At 46.7% G+C, this 25,974-nt stretch overlaps 1 protein-coding gene across 1 annotated transcript in view; it reads right to left on the minus strand.

Annotated features, from left to right (window-relative positions):
• CACNA2D4 (calcium voltage-gated channel auxiliary subunit alpha2delta 4) overlaps window positions 1–25,974 on the minus strand; it is a 114,981-nt gene that overhangs the window by 54,007 nt on the left and 35,000 nt on the right. Inside the window, exons 17-24 of the mRNA XM_050325557.1 lie at window positions 23,282–23,343; window positions 22,511–22,578; window positions 22,337–22,382; window positions 20,790–20,887; window positions 18,568–18,661; window positions 17,488–17,583; window positions 15,312–15,439; window positions 11,857–11,937 (exon numbers count right to left, since the gene is read on the minus strand). Of these exons, the coding sequence (XP_050181514.1) occupies window positions 11,857–11,937; window positions 15,312–15,439; window positions 17,488–17,583; window positions 18,568–18,661; window positions 20,790–20,887; window positions 22,337–22,382; window positions 22,511–22,578; window positions 23,282–23,343 (673 nt within the window). The remainder of the gene's footprint in view (window positions 1–11,856; window positions 11,938–15,311; window positions 15,440–17,487; window positions 17,584–18,567; window positions 18,662–20,789; window positions 20,888–22,336; window positions 22,383–22,510; window positions 22,579–23,281; window positions 23,344–25,974) is intronic.

A 25,974-nucleotide genomic window follows, 5' to 3' on the forward strand; every position in this document is an offset into this window, starting at 1 on the left:
GCTAACTTGAATATTCCAGAAAGGCATCTACCTTTGATTTAAAAAACATTCAAGAAAGGGAAAAATCCCGTTTCTCTTCATACTTTACTACAGTAACTATTCATGCTCACTGTTAGCATTCATGCTTACTAACTAATTTGAATTTATTTGGTTTCCCATCACAGTTTTTGTTATGCTTCTCTCCCCTAGATTAAAAAAATAAACCTTCAGTAACCAGCACCTCTCCCCATGAGGGCACTTTGTATTCTAAATCCAATCATCTCTCACTCTTCTTTTAGGTAAAATAAGCAGATTGAGTTCACTGAGTCTTTTGCCTGTAAAGCATTTCCTCACCTCTGGAACAACACTGTAGCCTATTGTCACAGTGTTTCCAGTTTTTCCTCCTCCTTTTAGAAGTATTCTCCTTGTCCATGAATATCTGTGCTCTTTATTGTAGATACTACATGATTTTGCCATAAAATAATAAATATTACCTTTCCCTACTCCTCCCAACCACTATCTGACAGCACACTCACTAGGCTGTGTGAACATTGTTCCTACTTTAAAGATGGAGTCATATGGAAATACTAGGGCAAACCCCTAACTAGTAATTTTGAGGAAGCCAGATTATGGGTAGCTGGTTCTGATCCCACTCATAGCCACCTTTATAATAGTATAAATTCACTGCATTTTATACAAGAGCCTCCAGATTTATGCAAATCTTAGCAAGAAAAAATCTAGCCCTTTATTTAAGAGGATGGTCCCCTTCTAGCATTCTCCACTTTTTTCATCCACTCAGGGCCTCATATGGTTATTTTTCACATCTCTCCCACTGGACATACATGTTTTTGATTCCCCAGTTATTCTTTCTCTCTCCCCCTTGTTTTCATCCTCTTGTGACTGATCATTCCTTTTCAGTGAGTGCCTCTGACCAGCTGCTTTTCAGATTCTCCCTTCTCTGCTCTGCTCAACTGTCACTTCTCAGCTGCCACAAAACACACCAGCCCCCACATCCCCATCTGCTTTTCAAGGGCTTGTTATCATAAGCAGGGGTTTCTCTACTCACAATTCTCTAATATTTGCAATACCTAAACCAGTCAAGAGAAATCACCACACTGCCACAGGCTGAGAGAAGGGTTTAGATCAGCCCTGCGTTCTGGCCTTCCAGGTGCTGTGCTGGGGCTTTCAGCTGCATTAACAAACATATTTTTATTCAGTCATGACTAAAAGCAGGGAGTGTGTGAACTACATAGTAAGAAGGCCCGGCCTTGTGCCCGAAGGGAATGCTGCCCTCAGGGAGTTCCCTGAGTGACCATCCTGCACCTTGTCTGTTGCTGATTATTGTACTGCGGCATGGTGAGACCAGGGACCTCAGCTGTTCCCCGGTGATGGAGAAGGGATGGTAGACTAACAGGGTCTCAGCAATTTCTATGTCAAGGCACCATCTCCTTCTTACAGACTTCTCAAGCTCCAGCTTAAACCCATTTGTCTTTTTACCTCATATTCTGGGTAAAGATGCATTACCCTAACAGGTAGAAACCCTCTTCTAATTTTCCACCCTAAAGATTTCCATTGTCAATCTGTACTACACTATCATCATACAACCATGTGCTTTAGTTTTAATGTTTCCTCCAAGATGCATTTATTACAGCAGTCCTATCCACTGTGGTTTGGTTGCATGTGGTTAAACAAGCTGGGTGCTCCCAGATTCTTCTCACAAAGTCAGACTTCCCTTTCCTCTCATCATCTTTTCATCCTGTCTGTTGCTGTGTTAGCCTGTATTCCTTTGACCAAAGCTGTAATGCAAACTAGAGGAGAGGTCTCACACAGTTTTGGGTAGGAGTGCCAATGCATTCACCCACGGAGAGAACCTCCCTAACTATTTTCTAGAACAGCATTTGCTTTGTCCACAACTGCATCACACTTCTCACTCTCCATCACGCCACCACACCATCCCAGGATTTTTTTCCTGAGTTTTCTCAGGATATGTTTACCTAATGAGTCTACCCAGCTGCCTTTCAGCAGGAAATCTCAGGACACATCTTGGCAGATGACGAAAAGGTTCCCTGAATTTTATGTGGACAGCAGGGAGCAATACAGCTTAGACGGAGAATCCTCACTGAGTCTTGGCAAAATTGGCCTAACAGTTCCCAGAAGACACGAACTGCCTCTAGTCCTGCTTGCTGTGCTCTCTGCCAGATCTCACAGAGTTCCCAGCTTACAGAAGATTTCTATTATTAGTTGACAAGCATATGACCTTGTCTGTCGCACTACTGAAATTCATTCTCTTTCTGGTACTCCTGCCAAGGTCAAATAAGGCTTTCTCTATGATATCCTGGTCCTTCCCTGCACTAGCAATGCCTTCTCGTGCTGAATTATCAGGGTACTTCCTCACTATCTATAGCTATAGGGTCTCAGGTTAATATTAGCAAAGGCTAATCCCATGGGCGAGCACAAGGGAGTGTAACAAGTAACCTTTTGCTAGACTTTGATAGGTGATCTTGCTGCTGCTGTCTTCCCAGATTAATTTCTCCCTCCCTGCCCCTCACAACTCCTCTGCCTTTCTTATCTTCTCCAGTTCAACTAATTGTTTCTTACGTGGCACTGTATCAAGTGCTTTACTAAAATACAGAGATGAGGCCTTTGAAATGTCTTTTGCCTTCCACGAAAACAATCATCTGAAAGAAAGCTATTGGGTTAGTCTGGTGTGATCCAGCACTGATAACCTCATATTGCCTGACTCCCTTTTCTCCTAACTGCTTGGTAATAATTATAATTTCCTTCAAGATCTCCTCTAGAAGTGCTACAAACATTACAGAGGTCCCACTTAAAGGCCTGACAAACTTATTTCTCGTCCTTCCTTAATCCTAACTGCTGAATGTTCACTTTTCCAGGCTGCATGGAGTCACCACTGTGGGCAGAGTTGAAAAAAGCCCTCTGCTATAAGCCTGTGTTTCCACGTGCCAGCGCTCCCAGGGCCAGAGAGCACCCAGGCCCAGCACTGTGAGTGCACTAAGCAGCTTGAGTTGCTTATCCATGGCAGTCAGCTTGTTACTTTACCCAAGGACGACACTTCTGTCTTTATCAATAACTTGGGCACAGAGTTCTCTTTGGTTTTGGCTCAATTTATAGACTCCTTGATCTCAACTGCACTCTTATTGCCCAGATGTGGCCCTACTTCTTCTTATTTTTTTTTCTTTTCAAATAGCTGAGGGATCTCCAGCTTTTTGTTTTAACCTGCCCTGCAAGGTCTAACTTAGTTTGATTTGTGAGCAATCCTCGCTTTATCCCTACATTTCCTGACCCCTAAAAGGTAAGGCAAGGCAAGACAATCTTCTTTGCTGTCTGTTCTTTTTCCATTCCACACAGGCTCTCTGCAGAGCCAGCTTAAGCAGCCTAAGCAGTTGCCTGTGGTGGCAGACAGATGGAGGGCAAGAGAATTGGGCTCTTTACAGAAATGGGGGCTTCACACTGTACCCAAAAGCTCAACTGCTCCCTCCCCACACTCCAGACTTAGCACTGCTGCCTGTGAAAGCAGTGCTGAGTTGCCAGCAGCAGAACACCCTCCACACACTCTGGGCAGCAGTGTAGTCCACACCTTGCCTATCTCCCGCACACAGAACTTCTCTTCCCTGCCTCCACACTGCCTTGGGAAAGCCTGGAACTCCCCAAGGCTTCCAGGCAAGGGTTCTCCCATATGTAGAAGCAGGATGCCTCCCTTCCACTCCTCTCACATCCTCTGCACCTCAGCATCCAACACTGGGCCCATGCACACTGCAAACCACCTTCTCTTCAGCCCCTCCACAGCTCCCAGTGGGCAGTGGAGAGTTACTGATAGTCCTCACACAGCATGAGGACAGGGAGAAAGGGAATGGCTGTCAGTACAGCCTCGGCATGGTACAGCCAGGGAGAGCACAGGGCAAGAGCACTAGGGAGGAACACGAAATATTTCTGGGACTCTTCATGTGATAAAGCTCTAAGCAAATGGTTTGGGCTTCACAGCTGACCCTGCTTTGAGCAGGAAGTTGGCTAGAGACCTTCAGAAGTCTGACCAGAATTATCCTGTGATCCTACAAGTGGGGTTTCTGCATCCCAGTGAGGGAAAGGAGGAGAAGAAAAAGGTCTTGTGAGGGGAAAGAGATGGCAGTTAGAGTCCTGTTCTATGGGCTTATGATGGGGAGATGTGTGCCTGAGGCGATAGGTAGGGCAGAAGAAGAAGAATTCAGGTTGAGTTTGGTGGTGAAAAGAATGTATCTTAGGAGTAGACTGGAGCTGTACTCAGGTCTGCTAAGTTTCTGTGGTTCTCACCCTGCAAAACTTGTCTGCTTGTGCCTTGGCTGAACTTCAGCTAAACCATCTTACCAGACATTTCCTATAACCTCCTCTGCTGTGATATTTGCCACCTTCATCCTTATATCTACAGACAGCTTATGTTCATATTTATGATCACATATGCTTGTGTGATCCTTTCCAGCATCTTCTCACGTGACTTTGCTCCTCTGCTGAACTGCAGGTCCTAATGCAGCTCATGACACCGATTATAGCTCCGCTAAGGCTGCAGTCCTTGCACGGACAACTCTGCCTTACTCCATGGACTTCAGATGCACAGACATGGGGTGTTGGGGATGGGAGCAAGGTAATGTACTGTCCTTGAATTCACACAGGGATTTAGGTTTGGACCCTGCTTGGTCAGAGGTGTCAGTGCCACTTGCTCGACATTGGGATCTCCACACAGCTCCAAATGGAAGGTCCTGGACCGTTTGTGCCCCTCGCACTTTGTCAGTCCCCCTAAATACTCAGTTTATGCTGACAGACCCTGCACAGTGGGTAAAATTCCACGTCCACAGGGATTAATCATGTCCATACCCATGTGCACACGCAGAAAACACGTGGGAGCACATAGCCCCACCACAGACAGGAATAAGTGCAAATCTCTCCATGGGTATAAATATCTGTGCACATCCCTAATCAGACATTCAGACAGGTATCCCAGCCACACACCGCAGAGAAACTGTTTATGTATATAAATATACACAAATCCCCTCACACATTGTGCATCTACACTTACTCCACTTGCAATGGGCTCCCCTGGGGCCACGAGGCCCTGGGCAGAGATACAGGTCCCTGCTGATGCTGGTTATGTAGGAGTTAACGGGAGAGAGGCTGAGAAGGAAATTAAAAGCAAAAAAAGTTGAAAGCCCAGCACATGATTCTTCTCCTATCACATCTGTGAATCCTGGAGCGCAAGAGTAATTGTCTGCAATGAGTCAGACCAAAAGGCACAAGGAAATGGTTGCTATGGCAACCCATGCACTGCTCTAATTCGGCTCAGAATTAAAATGATATCAAATAATTTGCAAGCAAAGGGAACATGGCAAAGGCACCGGGTGCCAATCCAAAAAATCCAGCTATATGCAAGTCTCTCCTGAGCCGGTGTCAAGGGCTCTTTTCCCTTCAAGAGTGACAACCATGGCAATCAGAGGAGCTGTAGAGGCAGTGGTGATGGATAACCTTAGGCTAGAAGATTCCTGCTACACACAGGCAAGAACAGGGTCCTGGGCTGGAGCTCCAGCCAGGAACAGGCTGCAGGACTGAGGATGTTCTGGAGAGAGGCCTCACCAGATCCCACAAGAGAAATCCCCCAATCTGTTTTGGTGTCCCACTGAGAAAATTCTCAGAAAGGGCTGGTGAGGGCAGGGCCTGGACATGGGCACCCACCCACAGTGAGGGCATTTGCTCTGTGCTGGGTGAAGCATGGGCTGAGGAACGGGGGGATCAGTCACTTAGTGCTCTTTTCCCAGGAAGTGGTACACAAAGTGTGCAAACTCTGGCACTCCAGTAGAGACTAGAAGGAAATATTTATTCTACAGAATTGGCTATTGTCTTCACTTGTTCCCCAGACAAGGACTCCTCCCAAGGCAATAGGCAATGTCTGCACACACAGGGAGGAGGCATCATTCCTGTACTAAAGATCTTACAGCCTGTGCAGACAGCAGATACACCATGGAAGAAATGGAAACTGCTAAGGTCCAGCCAGGGTGAACAGAACACTATGGAAGATGTCTCACATGCCTACTTTTAGCATTCTTTTGAGGATAAAATCAACTTATTTTCCCCTCTTGTTGCCAGCTACTGTCTACGCATGGAGACATCTATTTGGAGTTCTGTAGGCAGATGCTTGCTCTTTCTGCCTGTTTATTGTCGTGGCTGGAGGATAATCAGCTCTGAACAGGGAACCATGTGGCTCCAGCACCTACACCAAACCTTGGTGAAAGGCAAAGTTCGTAAAATAATGCAACCACCTCCCTTTTGTCTGGCTCATAGATCAGCTTGTGTCTGCCCCAGAAACACCCCAAGAAGCAGCCTGTATGCTTACAGGCCTCTCCCCCAGGGCTCAGTACAGAAGCAGAACTCAGTGGACAGTAGGCAGATGGGTAGATGAAGGGTGTAATGAACACTGGGTTTGGCACTCCAGTGCCACCATGTAATGTGGATACCATGGCCCATGAACTACCTGCTCTACCCTCCAAATGTGCCCCAGACAGGTGTCCTGAGAGGTGGAGAAGGCAGGGCTGCTGTTAGCACTAAAATCATCGGCACTTCTGCCTTGCAGTGCCCCAATGCTTCCTATGACTCAGTGCCAGGGCACGGCCCGTTCAGATGTCTCTCATTCTGTCAGATCAAATGGATGAGGGAGAAACTGCTTGTGCTTCGGGGATTGCCAGAAGGGGCTGACATCAGACGGAAACCAAACATAGCAGGTGATAGGGCTGAAAACGAGTGGAGTCTTCCTTCTTTTTATCCATCCTACCACTGGATTCTGGGGGGACCGTGATTTCCATAAAGGCACCTGGTGATGCATCAAGAGCTGACAGAGGTCTCTGCCCAGGGACAACTTTGGCACAACCTTCAGCATCAAAAGAGGGACAGCATTCCTTCCGAATACTGCAGCACACACTCAAGAGATCGGCCGCCCTCAAGTTTTGTATGGGTAACTTTCTGCTTGTTTCTGAACCAGACTGGGGAAATAACATTAATTCTCTAGCTTAGATGCAGCTATTCCAATGTAAAATATGCTTATGCTATTATAGCTCATTTCCATGCCTTTTAGCAGCTTCTATGGAAGCAACTACCACTTTCCAGAGAGAAGGTTGAAATGTTTTATCCATCCAGGCAACAAAACTGTAGGAATATAGAATTGTGTGTAGATGAGTTTGAAAAGATGCCACAGCAACAGAACTGCTGAAAAAGCCACCTGCAGCTCCTGTCCCTGCTTGCTGGTAACAGACAGCAGGTAGCCAAAACTGGAGACCAAGGAAGAGACATCACGCTGGCCAGGAATCACTTTTCAAATGAAGAGCTTCCGTCAGAATGATAGAGGCTGAATTTTAACCACTGGTAAAATGGCAAAATAACTTCCCATTATCTACTTTTCAGACTGATTGTTTTCAAATACCTCTGAAAAAAAAACCCTAAGTTTTTCTTTTTTTTTTTTTTTTTTTTAATCTGTTCCTGCTGTGAGTACAGAGCTCTTCCAAAAATACTGGTCTTAATAACTCAGTGTCCCAAAACTCTCTCTTTAGAATAGAGACAATATTTCTCCTCTCTGGCCCTTGTCTGAGCCTGCCTAGAGCTCTCTCCAAATACATCTGTATATACTGCTGGTGTCAGGGGATAACGATTTCACCATGCTCCAATCACTGCTGGTAAGAAAATTAACCTTCAATATAAACAGAGGAGCTGAGTGTGGTATAAAACAAACCTGCATCTCCCAAGTGCCCATTTGGATTGTTTTTATTGGGCACCACGGAGCCTTTGCATGCCCCACCATCCGTTTCCCACCCCTGAAACATGACAACCATGGCCAGGAACCTAATGGAAAGAAACCCCTACCTGCCCCTGCCGGGACTGGCAGCCAGCTGACAGCCATGGAAGTTGAACAGCAAGAAGGTCAGGCAATGAAAGAGACGTCAGACACAGCCCAGAGTGACAGCTGAACTCCTGTGCAGATTCCAGCAGTTTCACTGGGGCTTTAAATCACTAAAAGCTTCTGTCAGCAACTCCATGTGATTTCTGCCTTGCACCCCGAGGACTAGAAAGCCCCAGGCTACTGACTCACGGGAGGGAGCAGATGACAGTGCTATCTGGGGCAGGACATGGCTTGGGGAGGGTGCCATCACCATGCCTTATTTCTCATTTCCAACAAAGTTAGTGTGCGTGAAAGGTTCTGGACTGACATCCCAGTAGAATAGCTGCCTTCTCGTTAATTATAGTTAATCATCCAGGAATTACTTAATGTTTGCATAATGCTTTGAAGTGGCAAAGCACAACATAGCAGGTAGATATTATTAGTTCCAAGAAACAGGTATAGTAAAGCTGGGGGGGTTTCACTGTGTGGTTTCCCACCCAAGAGGTCACACCAGCTCAGCTCACACAAGTGGACTCTGCCTTGGCTCCATACTTTGGACCCTCTGTGCACCCACCTTGTGCCCCAGGATTGGCCCACGGGGGAAGGAGAGGGATGAGTGAAAAGGGGAGAGGCAGGGTAAGGAAGGGCAGAGGACACTGCTTTTCTCTTATGAATTTGGCCACCTCCCCACCTGTCCATGTGTGGAGCAGCATCTGTAATGGCAAGAGGAGCAGCTTGGACTCCCTTCAAACACATTCTGGGATCTCCCACTGAGCTAAACCAGACTGAAATGGGAGGAAGGAGGCCCTTGTATTCCCCTCTCCATCCCTTCTCTCAGCCCTCTAGACCGGCTACTCTCTAATCCCATCTGACTGCTCCCTCACTCCCTGACAGCACCCAGGCCTGTGTCATCTTCCTGGAGATATGATTTTACCAGTTTGCCTTACTCTGCCTTGGCTAGGGACTGACATTCATCTGCCAGAAGAAAAGGGGCCCAACACTCCATCACTGATGTTCTCCCCACGGGGACACTGAGGGTGCTCCCTCCCCATGGGCATGGCTGTAAATCCTGGAGCTTAATTTTTCACTGCATGCATAGTGAACATTTCAAAGCGCTTACAAATCCCCTCAAGCACCGTCAAGTCAAACAAGTGACAGTAATGATCACTGGCAGAATGACAGGCCAGTTCATACCACTTGTTCTTTTATAGGGGCACTTAAAAAGTCTCTGTTGTTCCCCTTCTATAGAACTGTGACTGCATTTATTCAGAAACCACAAGTCTACCCAGATATTTGGCTTTCTCTGAACCAGTTCTGGGTACCAAACTTCTGCTAGTATCATAACCCTAAATGAATACAGCATCAATCCCATATTCTGAGGGCTGATGCCATCAGAATAACAATAATAATAACAACAATCTGCATTCCATTCTGTTCTGATTGCCTCTTGTTGTGTCTCCCCTTCCTTTACCTCTCTGCTGTACTCAGGATGGTATTGTAGCACAGCCCAGCATCATTTGAACTGGAGACTCTGCTGTGGGATGAAGTCCCCAGAATCAGGATCTAGGCACTCAGAATATTAATGTGAGGGGAGATGAAGTGAGACCTACATCCTTACTCTCAAAGCTGACATTCTCAAGAAAAAATAGTATTTCAATAAGTAGTGTGACACAATTATTGTCCTTTTTTTTTTTTAATGACTACTAGCATGAAAGGTTCAGATGATGAGCCTAGTCACTTTGCTGGAAACAAAGCAAAGGATACAGCACCTTTTTGCTCTCTGAACCCCCCAAACATGGTGTAAAATGACAGATGGCCATACCTCAGCAAACACTGGCACTCCTGCTGAAGTCAATAGGGGGATGAAGGACTTTGGACCTTTTGGGAGAAAGTAATTGTCTGGATGCTGCCATTGAGCCCACACCGTGGATGAAAGATGGGTAGTTTTCATCAAAGCATAAGAAACCAGGAATGAAGAACATCCACCATGTGTGAGAACAGAAGATGCTTGTGGTCAGGTCACCTAACGGGCCCACTAGTGACAGGGACCATGGTACCTTTAAGGGATGAAAACAACTGAAAATTCATTTGTGTGTCTCAACTTCTGTGTTTGCCAGTGAGAACACTGGTTTGTTCTGTATCGTTTCCACAAATGACAGATTTTTTACCTTATTGTTGTTGTTCTAACAGTATCTGTTTCCCTATCCTCTGCTGGTTTTTCCACCCTCTGCGAAGGATCCTGCCCCTTCACAGCATGTCCACACAGACAGTCAATTCAGTATTCCGCATAACTGAGTGGGTGGAAATCTCCACAGGGGTTGTGAAAAGCGCTGCTGACAGAAGAGAAATGGTTCTGTCAGGGGCAGATCCTCCTGCCACTTGTTCTTGCTCCAGCGCTTCCACCACGAAGTTTCCTTCCCTGTATCTATATCTATGCTGGGTGCCAGATGAACTGCCTTTGTGCCTCTGCTCTAACTCGCAGGTCAGGAAAGGGAAGGAAAAAGACCATGAAAAACACATGTTTGTTTTTTTTTTAAATATTTTTTGTCCTCCTTAATTACTGTTTAGAAAAATGCTCCAGTGCTGCACAAGGACCCTTGGTACAGTTTCAGTGCTCTTTCTTTCTCTGCTGGGTACAACTAGTATCATGTTTGGGAGCAGTTTCTATGATCCAAGCACCTATTAACGGGAACTTTGCTGAAACCATCTCTATTTTACAGGAGTCTCTGGACAGACTTCATAACAATTTTCTGGGTTTGGGCTTAACATGCTGGTTTATTAGTGAAAAGTGCTATTTCATAACACCCCTCCTTCACCTTATAAGTACTTTCTTAATGCCCAGGTAATATTTAAAGAGTACCACTCTCAGCTAGAACTTACTGGAAGCCTGGAAATTAGGGAAAACTTCATCAGATGACAATAAATTCCCACAGTTTTACTGACTAGTAGTATGGAAGATCATTCCCTGCATACTACCCAGCCTAGGCAAAAGCAGTATCAGCCCCTGTGATCCAAAGGTACCTGCAGTAAGGCCTTCTCTCTACTGGATGCTTCTACAGCAAAGTTGTTGTTTGGTATCCATTCTGTCTGTCATTCCTTCCACCATGCAAGGCTCCACTAACACTAACCATTCTTTCACAAGAAGCTTTGCACTACAATGTATTTCTTATGATAATTACTCCGTTACCTGTTCCATCAACCTCTTCCCTTGGTCAACACATCCAGGTTCTAAAAAAATTTGGGATAAGAGCTACATCTTCTCTTACCCCAATACTCCTATGCCGAGCGTTTAAGTTGGGTATGACATCAGTGTTACTGATTTATGTTGATTTTTTTTGTTAAATGGGTGCTCTATTTCACTTCTGAGTTTACTGTACTTCCATAAAGGCTGAAGCAACTAATACAGAAAATGGTAAATCTTCAAAAGCTTTGGGGTTCTGCTGGAAATAACATGCTGTACAGAATTTTCCAAAAGTAGATGCAGAGTCCAGTGAAGGTCTGCCAAGTGGAGTTTAAGGCTCAGATACAACAATAAGTTTGGCAATCTGTAGGTCTGGAGATCTAGCAACACACCTGTTCCACCAGCAAAACTTTGTTTTTCAGTTGAGATAACAGTGGAGATGCATGAACATAATGCTTTTCCAAAACCAAAATGTCTCCTGCAAAGAGTTTTATGGACTTCTCAACCTCCTCATGCTCCAGAGAAGGAGTCTCAATCCACAAATTCCAGCAATGGAAATGACAACAGGAAGCTTCCCTTCAATCAGCCAGTTCCCCCTTCAGAAGCCTGTCAGCCATTCAGTACCTGCTCTATTATTCTCTCTGTTGAGCCTAGTTTTCAACATCACAATCTATTGTGGCTCCCATCACTTCCCTTGAATGACAAGCTAACAGCTCTCAGCTCCCACACTCCATATAAAAAAGCAGCCGTTTCATTCAAGATAAAAAGAGGCACCAGAATGTCCTACCTGCAGCAATCCCCATCTTCCCATCCACAGACACAGACACAGCCGTGCTCACGGTCACCACTTTCGGTAGGTCACCTCCCTCTGTCAAGACACAAATACAGCAGGCTTGGTTAGCTCACCACCAGAGAGGAGTGAAATGCAGCAGGAGCAGCTGGCTCACACATTTTCTCATCCAGGACAGTTTGTACCCAAGCCTCAACTCTAAAACATCCCAGAGTTTCGAGGACTGCATCTTTCAAGACACATAATCTAACGTAATGGGCTATGAGTAGATTTTTTTTTTTTTATTTTGGTCTTATAGGTGATGCCTCATGATAAAAGTAGCATCCTCAGCATAAAAGAAGTGTACAACGCCAGGCTGGACGGGGCTTTGAGCAACCTGGTCTAGTGGAAGGTGTCCCTGCAGGGGACAAACCACCTGGCAGGGTGGGTGGAACTAGATGATCTTCAAGGTCCCGTTCAGCCTCAAACGTTCCATGATTCTAAGATAAAATGTAAAGGACTGGTCTCCTTGATTTTGGACATGTAGAGCCTCTCTTAGGCCAGAAAGATGTTCTGCTTAATGCACCAATCTAAACTCTGTAGACAGAGGAGCAGCAGGACAGGTAATTCTGACAACACTTACACAGTAAAGGCTGGGCTCATGTCTGGCTCAGTTACCCAAGCCAGGCCAGCACTGCAAACTGCAGAGCAGACAAAGCACTCCCAGGTACTTCCAGGGTGCATTCCATTTTGGAAACCAGGTCCTCTGGGACTTTAAACTCTGTTATGCCCCAGGGTCTCCCGATTATCTCTGAGCTGCTGTTTTAAGCATCCTGTAAGTCCTGTGTCACATCTGCCAGCCCTGTGCAGATCTCTCAGCTCCCACAGGGCATTTAAAATAACATGGCTGGATAGGCTTAAGCAACTGAACCCCACCTCCTCTCCCTGTGTTAGTGCAGTTGTTTCAGTCTGCAATTGTCCATGTGGTAGATTCCACTTCTGTATTTTTTTAAAAAATTGTTAGATTAGCTTCAGCTGGGGCACCTCTCCTGTAACTGCCAGAGGACAGTTTAAAGGTCAGGATGATCGATCTAGTCTGTAACTGAGTCCCTCCTTGCAGGCTGCATGGAAATCTCCTGCTCAGACAGATGCATCAGGGATTCTTTCTTTGCCAACAGCTCCAGCATTTGTTACTGATTTCCATTTCTGCTTTCATCATTCTAGGTGGTACCCAGTGTGTCCAGAGCACAATTCAGTGTCTACCACAGTTTAGCCTGGAGGCTCTCACTGTTTTTCGATTTTTGGACTAAAGCCACATTAACCTGCTCAAGGGTGTCAGAAATAGTAAAACCCTTGTGAAACACTACCCAGCCAACTTATGCTCACATGCCTTGGGCATGATCCTGCCTTTATGGTGAATCTCAAATGTCTTGTTCTTCCTCAGATGGGACAAAGAAGCAAAATACATCTAGTGTCTCCAGAAAAAAAATCTCATCCAACACATGAGAGAACTGGGCTGCAAGAACAGTTCTACTTGACATGCAGAGGGTTCCCTGATGTCTTTTTGTCTCTGGGACTTTTGCACACTAGAAGGAGGTGCCCTAGATAAAGCATTCTGATGACCTGCAGTCATTCCCTGCTGGTTTCCTTCCCAGCAGGGAGCTCTTGGGGCTTTTCCTTCTTATATGATTAGAAGTCCATCTGCCATGAAAACCCCTTGTCACTGGGCAGTGAATCGTGGAAAACATGAAAAGAGGACTTCAGCATCTAATAGAATTTAATAAGAAACTGGGTGGCCTATTTTGGCTAAAAGGTGGAGCAGCCCTGCTTCATTAGATGTCAAGGAAGGGCCTGGACTTTGCTTTCCAGTGAACTCCTGTGGCTCAGAAGCACTGAGTATTATTTCCTGGCTCTTTCCAGGCATATTGTGTGACCTCATGGATCACAGTCCCTCTAAACACAGCTGCTCATCCCTAAAGAGACTACTAATCTCCCTTACAGTTTAGGGCACAAGGTCTTCAGGGTCATGTACTACTTCTTACAGTGTGCCTGCAGGGTTTCCAGGTGAATGGGGTTCTGGACTTGACTGAAGCTTCTGACCAACAGCCATGTAAACCAAAATCCAGTGGCAGCTACATGTCTTCTGTCTTTATACATAACTACCCGTGACTTCTAAGAAAGCCTCAGCAAACCACAAGCCCAGTGTTAAGCCAGGAGTGGCTGCTGTGGGTAATGGCTGCCCTAGGAAGTCCCATGGGGTGTCACTGCCTGGTTTTCTAACCCATATTCCAAAGAGCAAACGCTGTGGCATGCAGGGGAGTAAAAGGTCCCTCCTGCCTTTCCTCTCCCTCTCTTCACACTTGACTTTTAAGTGATATTTAAGTGTGCTGGGTAGAAGAGAGAGGTTTTTGTGAGAGGTTTCAAGTATTTTTTCATTCCACCTCTCTCGCTTTACATCCTGGTTCATCTCTTGCCTTCAAGCCTGGTTTTCTTCACTTTGCTACTTGCTTTCCCACCCACCAGCCTCCCACCACTGCGCCACAAAAAGCTTTAACAGCTAAAGTGCCAAGCTCCATGACAGAGATGGAGAGCTAGGGGCCAGGGAGGAGCACAGAGGGGATTTCTGCCTTCTGTGTAGGAGTCTCACATGAATATTTTGTTTTGTTTGTTTGTTTTTAGGCTCTTCTGCTCTCTTCCAGCCTTTCAGGAGGTCCTGGCTGGCCCTGCATACTCACAGGAACCAACACCCTAAGCAACAGACACTGAAAAGCTACTCCTTGCTTTCCTCTAGTGTTTGAACTTCTTTACTGAGCAAGAGATGCCATATTCTAGTAGGAAGGATGCAGGGCACCAACGCTATGGAAAAGCCTTCCCCCTCACCCCTTTCCTCTGCCATCTTCCATAACAAACCCATCCATTCCTGTCACGAAAAATGGTGATGTTAAAAATGACACCCTCTAAACTTAGACTTCCTGACTGAGTGCTGATGGTCCCTCATCTGTGCCAGCTGCTACTGTCATCCCGCATGACTGATGTTCCCTTCCCAGCCTGGCCACACCTATGTGTCTCATTCCTTCTGCAGTACCTCTCCTGTTCCCTTCTCATGTTTCACGTGTTCTCCAGCCCCACACGTACCTTGTGTTTTCCCAGCTCCCACCTCGCTAAATCTTTCCATCTCCCCCAAGCCCTGCGTTTCCACGCATCCTTCACCTCCTCTGTAACCCTGCATTACACAGCCCTGGCTGCCTTCCCCACAACTCGTAGCTTTGTCCTTCTGCTCTGACCATTATCTCGGCCACGACCTCTGTGCCTCTACACTGGGGTGATGGTAACACTCAGAGATGGGGTCTCAGCAATTCCCACCGGGAGGGAAGCAGCAACAAAGGCATAGGGATGGGCGTGGTTCGGGATGCGAGACGTGAAAAGGTTTCTCTTTCTCTCTCTGCTCCGCTCTGCGTTCAGGCTGGGGTTACCTGAATCGTCTTCCGAGACAATGCTGTAGATGAAGCTCCCGGGGGGGTGCTCGGCCGCCCGGCGGTACCACAGAGGGAAGTGGTCCATAGTGAAGATACTCTCCTTGTCCTTCTGTGTCAGGAATTTCCTGCCGGGAGAGAACCCAGGGCAGCCGCTGTTCACGGGGGTGCAGGGAGCGGGACCCCTGGGGCCGGGGCAGGGCCGGGCCCTCCCTGGCCGTGAGGGGCCGCTCCCGGCCCGGGGCCGCCGCCAGGTGCCGCTGTTGGCCCGGTCGAGCCCCGGGCGGGCGGTGCCGCCGCGGATTCCCGGGACCTGCGGCTGGGAGCCCGGGAAGGAAGGGCGGGGTGGGGAGGCGTCCCCCTGCCCCACCGGGGCGGGTTATCCCAGGGGGAGCGGGGGCAGGGCCGGGAGTGCCGCAGGTGGAGCGCGGCAGGTGGGAGCGGGCGGGAAAAGGGAGCCCAGGCGGCGCTGGAGCGTGGCCATTAGTTACTGCAGGGGAACGGGGAGCAGCTGAGGAAAGGGGGATTAGGCAGTCTCCTAACAAAAACCACCCCAAGCGTAAGGTCGTGCCACTGTAGCCAAATCCCGATCTCCTCAGGAGCCCCTCTCCCAGAGCGGAGACCTCATAACAACCTTCCGGCGTCTGAAGGGGACCACAGATTCTCCCTCATTAGGAGCTGCACTGATAGGACAAGGAGTAATGGGTACAAGTTAAACGACGGGAAATTTAGGTTGGGCATTAGGAAGAAATTTTTCACTGCGAAGGTGGTGAGACACTGGAACAAGTTGCCCAGGGAGGTTGTGGATATCCTGATTTAGGTGGTGTTCAAAGCCAGGCTGGATGGAGCTCTGAGCAGCCTGGTCTAGTGGGAGGTGTCCCTGCCCATGGCAGGGAGGATGGGACTAGTTGGTCTTTAAGGTCCATTCCAACCCCTAACGTTCTATGATTCCAAGTGATGCAGGGACTGAAGTGCTTGAGCAAAGGAGTGCTCCTAAAGGCAGCAGGATGTATCCTGGGGGTATGACGAGACAAACAGTGAGTGCTCAGGAGAGACCTCGTGAAAATCAGGTCATTGGTTTCCCTGGAGGTCCCTAAAGCTTGGCTGGCAAATCCCTTTGTTTTCAGGCTCTTGTTTTGCTGTATATTTTGACGTCATGATAATTACTCATTTATATGGTTCCTTCCTTTCAGGGGATTCCAGAAGCGCCTCCTGTGTGATGTGCAGGGCTTTGTCTCAGCAGTGTGGTGACTGTGGCTGTTTGAAAGCATTGAAAGCTGCTCCTGATGAGCAGTGGGGGATAGGGAATCATCCTATTAGCCTCCTGCAGCACACGGCATTTTCTCCCTTGTTGCCAGTGACTGATTACTCTGAATTGTTCAGACTGCCTCAAAAACATGAGAAGTGTCACCTTTCAGGCACAGCAGAGCTTGAATGTAGGACTTATGTTTGGGGAACTTGGGGACAGTGAAACAGCTGCCAAGAAGTTAATGACCACAATGAACATGGTCCCCTTCTGTTCCATCTGCTGGTGTGCCTCTGTGACCTGTCCTTTCTTACAGCAGCATGCACCAGCCTGCATATTCAAAATGCAACAGAACACAAACTATACCCTTTCCATGTCAAAACCCTCCACTGAACACATGCTTTTGCCTTGAGGGAGAGGACAAGGGAACGAATTGTACGTGACAGATGTCAGTCACATCACTTAATGCCTCACTGGAAGGCACTGGGATGCTGCTGGGATGTGGGCAATGTAGGAGGCAGGACAGAATAAATCTGGAAGAGGAACTGAGATAGAAAGATCAAATATAGCCAAGCTGGAATGTCGCCGGGGCACTGGAGTGCAGAGAGCCTTTGCACTGCAGAATGGTCCTGAGGATATGTAGTAACTGTGGACATTTTCTGCACTGGCTGACTGAAGTCAGGGAACGATTGACGGTTTCCATTTAAATGACTGCACTTCGGGACACTGTTTTAAGAAAAACTCAGAAGGACCAGAGGAAGACAAAGGCCCCCTATCCTGACTCTCTGAAATCATCACCAATTCCGTCAAGGTGTTGCTTCTTTCCATTCTGTTTCTGTTTCCCTAAATACATTTCTAAGGCTGGTGGTGATTTCATGCTGCCCCTTCAGAGACACTGAGAGAAACCCCTTGATCAATTTAGGGATTTACCTGTTGGAAATTTTCTCAGAGCCCACATAGAGGGCACTCCTCATGAGTCCAGCCCGAGTGCCCAGAAATGCCATCTCAACACCTGCCTCAGTGTCCCTGTGGAACAGAAACACACAAGCAGAAGCAAACAGCTCTCAAAAGAACAGCCATGTCCTTTCCTCGGGGTGGGAGCCTTTCAAACTAGGAGCCACACCTGAAGACAGGGTTAATTTGTAATATAACCCATTTACAACAGGAGTGACAGTGGTTCCTCCCTGCTAATGGCAACAGGTTGTTGCTGGCTAACAATTGGCAGGCTTAAGACTTGTACTTAGATTCCCAGCTTTGAAGTTTGCTCATTTCATTCTCTTTTAAGTAGATCACAAGCTCCTCTCCCCGTGCTAACCCTGCTCCAGGCTACCCTCGTAAGGCTGAAGTGAAGGAGAGGAACTGCAGAGGGAGAATGGCTGGATCAGGGATGCAGAGGATGGGCAGCAGAGCAGAATGTCTCTGAAGAGAGTGTTTTGGTGTAGCTGTTTAAGGGTGTGCTAATAATTGGGTGGGTATCCTAACCCTAATCCTAATGATTGTCACTGGCTCCACCTCTGTTAGTGGTAGGGATATCAGTAACTGACACAGGAGCTCTGTGACCATATATCTGTGTAGGTAACATATTGTCTGCTGAAAGAAGATCTGTGTGACATGATACAAGATACTACAAGCAACAGGTGCGTCACTGGAAATAACAAAGTAGAAAGTTGTTTAGTGAAGCCAGCCTGTCCACTACCTTCCTGAGGCTCAGTCTGAAGGCATCACCCATAGAGACAAGACCAAACTACCTTTTCTTCACTAAAAAAAAATCCCTCACAAAAATAAAGGCTGTCCCAAGGAGGTCCAGCCTACTGGAGTTCACTCCTGAGACACACTTTCTGGGTTATTTCTAAAGCTGCTGAGCTATTTCTATCAGCTTTTTGAGCTATTTCTGAAGTATTTTGTATGCTGTGCAAGGCTCTGTGACTGTTTCAGGAACTGCCTAAGCCCATATACTCTGAAAATGCCTCTTCAGTGCTGTTTTATCCATATTTATTCCCATACACTTACAGGGACATATTGAGGGCTAATGTAGTCCAGTAGGCCTCCATGGGTGCAGTGACCACTGCATCAAACAGCACTTCCTGGACCAACTCCTCATCACCTGAGAAGGAAGGAGAACAAAAATCAGAAGAAAAAGACATGTTCCCATCAGGGTGTTTTAGAGAATCCCTTGGTAAGGAACATCTATCTGGCCAGGACAATGGAGCAATGTGGCACAAAAGGAGACCTCCCATCACAGGGCAGAGAAGAGGACCTACCTCCCTGGATGGTGGAGAGCACAGGAAGAGATGTTACTGCCAAAATCACAGAATCAATTAGGTTGGAAAAGACCTCTGAGGCCATCGAGTCCTACCTGTGACAGATCACCACTTTGTCACATGGCACCGAGTGCCATGTCCAGTCTTTCCTAAACACCTCCAAGGATGGTGACTCTACCACATCCCTGGGCAGCCTATTCCAGTTTCTAATCATCATTTCTGTGAAGAATTTCTTCCTAATGTCCAAAGTCATCAGACCAGTTCCCCTGCAAACTTGGTAGAAGGGTGGTGCCCAAAGAAGTGTAGGCAAGTGAGAGGCTTTCAAATGAGTTATTCATTAGACCTTCACTCAACCATCTCCTTTAATGAACAGGCCACTGCCTCAAATCACTACTTTGACTTTTCTTCTGGGTATCCCATAGAGAGGATACCAGCCACCACATTCCACTTAAGAAGCTTCCTGCAAAATCACTAGTGACTTCTTTATGGCCTCTACTCTGTCCCTGTGCTCACTGGCTTCTCTGTTAGCTCTGCTTCCTTCCTGTAAGCCTCACAAAACTCTGTCCTGTCCTGATTTCCACTAGATGCTCAAGCCAGTCCAGGCCACCAGTCTAATCCACTTTGGAACTAAGAAGTGATTAGCAAAGTTCAAAGTATCATCACGTGCTAAATGACTTATTCCCAAACCCCATTTCCTTGACCTGCTTCATTATTGTATTGCCCTGCTTGCATCAATCTCCTGTGAGAATATGATGACCATCATATTGCAGAAATGCCCCTTTCAGTGCTGTCCTAGATGGAAACAGCCCCACCATTTCAGTGTTTCTGGGTTGATGTTCCAGTCTCCCTTAATGTTTTATCTCAAGTTCACCTGACTTTCTTTGTCACAGCTCTCAGGATCCTTCTCTCCATCCTTGCTGTAATTCAGACCTCAAAATCAGAGCTCACCACGAGATCTTTCTCTCTCCAGGCCCCATATGTCTAAGATGTCTTCAAACCTTATCTGTTTTTCTTGCACAGCACTTCCAAGTCTGCATGTTTCTCACAGTCAGCTCTCCTGAAACTTTCCTCCTCCCTGGCCTCTTCAGCTGATACATCTCCTCTTTCCAGCCTGCTCTGAGGAGAGCCAGGTGGAGGTCTGCTCACATAGTGCAAAGAGAGGCAAAATTACTGGATTACATTCGATTTTAGTTTTAGGAGATTCCCATTCTTGTGCCAGAGGTTTGTGCCTCTCAGGTGCAGCACTACATGCAAAAGCTTGTACTTTGCACAACTGAGGGGGCTGAAGGACATCCTAAAGCTAAATTGCTGTAAGGAGTTCCCATGCACAGCTGCCCACCTCTGCCCCCTGACAGAGATCTCACTGTGGTGGTGCTGTACCAGCTGCCCATGTGGCTTCGTGTTGCCTGGAGAACCTGTTGCCTGGTGCAATGGATGAGCAGCAGGGGGAGCAGCAAAGATAATCACTCTGTGACAGTTTTTTACTCCTAGATCAGTTACCTATTGTGTTTGGAAAGCAAAGTTGGTAATCCCTGTTCTGAATCTCCCTAGATGGCACTGTGAACCCTTGGAGGATGACGACTGGGACCATGGGAAGCTGAGTAGTCTCTAGTTTTCCTGGCTCCTCCTGCCATCGCCCCGTCTAGCCCAACTGGTCAATCTGGGTTTGCAGCCCCTACCAAGCTCCTTTCAAGCCTTTCACCCTTCAGTATTTCCTATGCTGAGACCTCCAATAAGGCTGAGTTACATCTCAGCTTTGAAATGGAAAAAAAAGTCCTCTGATGGAATCAAGGGAGTGGATCCTCAGTTTGTTTCCACTTGTGAATTATTCTGGGCTTGAGTTCAGTCCTGCCTGTGTGAACAGGTGCCAAAAGAGCTCAGTCTGACACCAATCAGTTTGTCATAGCCCCCTCTCCCCTGTGATGGGTACAGGAAAACCCCAGCAGGGCCCTTTCAGTGCCTGGGACTCACATTCCAGGTCAGCGTCCTCTCCAGTGAGGAAACGGATCACAGCCTCCAGCTGGCTGAGCTTTCGGTGGTCTGGATCGATGTCGGTGATGCAGTAAATCCTGGTGGGAAGGGAGGAAGAAGCAAGAGCAAAGAGAAACCACAGTTAACCAAATGCTCCTGGAAGATAATAACTGCAAAAACAATTCAGCAAGAAACCTGACATCTGCAAAGATTTGCTGCATGGTGTGCCCACTCAAAATCTAACAGTGTGGCTGTAAGTCAAACCCTACCAGTAAACCAAACACCAATTAACCTGACTGCTGAGCTTGGTAGGGCTGCTGTGATGCTCTTCAGCATAAGCTCACAATGCAACCCAGCTGCCCCAAATCCTTCCAGCAGTTATCTGTATTACATGTTGTGTAAGATGTGTACATGTGTCTTTGTAGACCGTAACAATGTGATGGAGAGACCCGAGAAGCAGAGGGTCTTGTGTAACGTGAGTAAGACCAGACTAGGAGCAGAAAAAATGAGAGACAGAGAAACAAAATGTGAGATGAGGAATGATCTTGCAGTATGATGTGGTGACAAGAAAATCTGTCCCATGGGGACACCACTGCAGGAGCCTCTGGGCACGGTTTGGGGAGAAGCAGAAGAATGTGTTACAAATGCTCTGCATTATAAAAGAAACCAGTCTTCTAATCCTGCTTCCAATTTTGACCGCTCCGTTGTCAGGAGAGGAAGGGGTTATAAGAGAGAATTACAACTCACAAAGGGGCTGAAAGGAGTGATTTATGAGAGAAGTCTAAGAGAAATTAATATGTAAAGTGTGTAAGCTGACACCCCAAGTCAGGAGTAGAAGAAGGAGAAGTCACTGCTTGTGTCTCAAATGCGCTGCCTGTGAAACTTAGCAGTGTAATGAGAGGTGAGAAGAGGTGCAGGGCTTCTTGAATATAGTTATTTTGGCTTTGATACAGGCTGGGTTCATGTGACTGAGTGTAACTGAATGTTGGGTTCATGAAAACCCCAAACCTCACAGCAATAAATGGAAAGTGCCATGCTTCACCCTGTTTCATATCCAAACCAAGCAAAACTGTAAATTCTGCTTGCTATTGAAACAGGGGTCATAAATCACCTTCATGTTCACTAGAAATTAGGTCTAGGCTCAGTTCAGAAGAATGCCAACCAAAAATAAGCTAGGATTTAAAAAAGCATTTCAATCACTCACCAAGCTTGCAACAAAATTTCCTGACGGGTCTGACATACTGTAGGTTTTGTAAGACAATTCTGAGCAACACGAGGGGAAAAAAATAAGTCTGAGCACAGAAGACTGAGGATAAATCTCAGATGTTTGTTGGCACAGTGATGTGCCAGGTCTTGGTGGGATCTCCCAAAGGAAGAGATGGAAATGCATTTCCTGGAGACCATCATGTCTTTTCAGGTACAGCCCCTGAAGAGCACTGCTTTTTCTCTAGGCCACAGAGGGTGGTGAATGCAAGCCACGTTGCTGGGAAGTTTGCCCAAATATCATGACAAAGTCCTGTGTCACTGACAGGATCTCCTCCACTTACCATTCATTCGCTAAAGACAAGTCTGGCTGGAGCAGATCATGCAAACCTGAAAGCAGATAACACGTGTATTCAGTTAGGTACCAGACAGATACAGGCTGTGGAGGAGAAAAGTGGGGAAGTTCAGAGTAGCTGCCTTGTCCCTTGGGACAGCATGGCCCCTTCAGATTAACCTACCTTCTTCCACTGAAGTGTTCCCCAGCAGAATGTACTCCCCGTGGCCCCTGGACAGCACAACACCCAGGCTGGAGGCAGAAGGGAAAACAGAGGACTTGTCAGCAAGGAAAGGTGTCATTCCTAAACATGACGCTGCACTCCCTGCAGTAACAACCCTTAAAGACATTAACTCCCTCCACAGCTATTAAAGAAAAGAACATCATCAAAAGAGGATTAAGTGAGATCCGATTTCAGCACAAGAGGCAAAAGAACCTGTCTGTAGAGCTATGAGGCATTTCTGGTGATAATTTTTTAGCCAACATTGCAGATTCAGGTCAATGATAACACTACTCAAATCTGTGCCAGTTTCAAACCATTTCAGCTGGGGAAAGAAAAACCAACCCACAAGCAATCACACACACAGGCTTTGCTTGATTGGTTATTTGATGTTTTATAATTTTCAGTTTATAATAATGTTGGGTTTTTTTAAAGCCATACACCAGAACATAAACCATATTCAGTGGAATGGAAAACTGAAGATGTCTTATTTCTCTGAAACGAAATATGATTCACCCAAGGCATAGCTTTTGTATTCTGAACTTCAGATAAATCATAATATTCCTTTTGAGTTGACCCCAAACAATATTTTAATGGCTATAGGAAGAAAGAAGTCAGTTATTCACACTGCTCTGCTCATGAGTTGTAGCCAGTTTGGTGAAGAAAAGGGACCAATCTGCTGTCCATGATCATACTTCTGATACACTGTGTTGGTGTCACATAGTCCTTGCTCACCTGAAGGGTGTGCCACTGATGTCCGTGAAGAAATAATCATTGGTGAGGAAAAGAACTCGTTTCTGGAATAAGAGCAGGAATAAGAAAAGTGAGAGACCATCTGACAGACCAAGAGCATGGTGGTGGTGGGGACCAAGGATATGTGTCCCCAAGGCTAAGCAGAAGCAGTCGATCATTACCAACACTTCACACCCTGCTAGGGCTGGCTGGAAGCAGGGATGAATGTGCAGTATTCAGCATATCCAGCTCTTTCAGGATCCAGGCAGCCACTCTGTCTTTCCAACTAGGGCTTCAGTTAAACCTTTCTTTGCTCTGGAGCTCCTGCACCGGTTGCAGGAAGGGGTGGGGGGAAGCTGCCCTCCCTCTCACACCCTCCAAGCCAACATGCTGGGGCCCTACTGCTCTTTTGCCATACACAGCAACCTTGACAGCTTTGCACATCATCATCATCATCATCTCCAGCAGGAGGGGGGCTCAGTGGGGCACGTAGAAAGATGGCAAACATACCCACTGTGTGTGTGGGCAGCTGGGGCCAAGTCTCCCCACTCCTGTGGGAAATACTAATATTCCTGACCTTTGCTTTCATGCCAAACTGGGACAAGACATTAGCATATTCCAATTTTGTTAAAAAACATCAGTAAAAAAAAAATTTACGTTTTAAATTTGGAAAAAAAAATGCTGATTCAAATCCAAGCCGTTTTGATTCACATGCAAATATTTTTTTCAGACTGACATTTCAGATTATTGAAAGCTGCTTCAGAACTTCATCTGTTTGCCAGACTGGCCTTTTCCTGTAGGAAAGTGTTGATTTCAGTGGAACTCTTTTCCAAAGGAGAAAAGTTTTTGGAAAGTTTCTATCCAAGCCTTATGCCAGTATATGAACCCTAATATGTTTAAAATCCTAGACCCAGTCTGAAAACGAGGTGAGAGGATGTGTGTGGGAGACAGGGGAGTGAACACAGAAAACTCAGTGTTCCCCAGGGAGAGTTGTGCCTGCTCTAAGCTGCTGAAGCCGTGCAGCAGTGGAAGTGGAGCGAGGCACAAAGGATAAGCCAGCTCCAGCTCCACAGCGAGCACCGACTTTGTGCTTATTGGGCTGATGGAGATGGGGGATATTTTTAGGTGAAGAGGTGGCAGGTGGCTCAACCCCTTCCCTCCTCTCTCTCTCTCTCTCATCATGTATGACAGCTCTATACTGCTGAGCAATGGGGTCTTTGTGTCAAGATCACACGGAATCATTTAGGTTGGAAAAGATCTCTAAGATGACCGAATCAAACCTTTGACCAATCACTACCTTGTCAACTAGCCCAGAGTACTAAGTGCCATATCCAGTTGTTTGTTGAACCTCTCCAGGGATGGTTGGTCACTCCAGCACCTCCCTGGGCAGTTCATTTCAATGTTTAATAACTCTTTCAGTGAAGTGATTCCTCCTGATGTGCAAGATCTTCCAAAGTGCTGTGATACCCCTGAAGAACATGACATGGTGATGTTTTGAGGTAGAAGAGGTATTAATCCTCCCTTTTCTTGCCTGTCTGATCTGATGGTGGAGGCAGGGAGGCATGGAGAAGAAGATCTGGCCACTATTCTGATACCCTTTCCTTTAGCCAGGCTTGTCCTGCTCATCCTTTGTTCCCCTGACCTGCCCCTCTTCTGCACATGCAGCCACTCAGCACTTGCAGCTTGAGGGAGGGAGGGCAAACCTCTTTTTGGGCAAGAGGAGAGAGGAGGTGGCCAGCCTGCTCCAAGACAGCTGGAGGTATCACCACTTATCCATGGAATGGAAGAGAAGCAGAGGCACCCTTGAGCCAGGCAGGGCTGAGGATGGTCAGACAGGACTTTGCTACAGAGTGGGGATCAAGGGAGAAGAGAAGAGCATGGGCATGTTGGCACCATGCCAGGATAGCTGACTACCATCCCCTGCAGTCTGGGAACATGTGTGTTTCCAGTTTTGGTGTTGTCACTGTATTAGGTATCCAGTCCTGGCTATTGCCACTGCCAGTGGTTTGCCACAGCTCCTACCCATGTCCCCGCTCTTTAGCTTTCACAGTCACAAGTCTTTTGTACTCCAGCTGCAAGCAAAGGCATTTTTGCCACTTGATCTCTCTAAAAACTGCCTCTTGTATTTGTTCCTTATTTTCCCCTCTCTGTCTCACTCTGCTCTCAATACCTTCCTGAGATCAACCTGGGAAATCGATGTTTACGTGGTTGACAGAATAAACTCTATCCCTTCATTCAGGCCTTCTCTCTGCAGTCTGACTGCCTCCTTCTCTTTGTTTCAAGGCTCTGTCATCACTTTCTTTGTTTCAATGCTGATCTGCTTCATCAGCTAGCAGGGGAAAAGTGGGAGTTGCTAAATTTCATTTCTGGTTCTCACTGTGTGTATTCTGATAATAATAAAACTGTCACATACTTCAGTTTCCTGTTGTGCTTCATAAGGCTTCCAGTGTTGCAGAATGAAACAGGTAATTCCTCTCTACCAAGGCTACTTTTTGTTATCTTTTTTTCTTTTTTTTTCCTCTGGGTAGAGGAGCAGAAAGATGTCTCTAAAATATTGAACTAAAAAGATATCACTGGATGACTCAGAAGTGTTGTTGATGCTGCACAGAGACAAAGAGGTTAAGCTAGCAAAATAAGCAATCTTGGCTTACAAATAATAGATTTTGCTTGAAAACCTTGATTGCTTTTCTGACAGA

This window comes from Myiozetetes cayanensis, unplaced genomic scaffold, assembly GCF_022539395.1.
Source record: "Myiozetetes cayanensis isolate MyiCay16 unplaced genomic scaffold, myiCay2020 scf3, whole genome shotgun sequence".
NCBI classification, from domain to species: domain Eukaryota; kingdom Metazoa; phylum Chordata; class Aves; order Passeriformes; family Tyrannidae; genus Myiozetetes; species Myiozetetes cayanensis.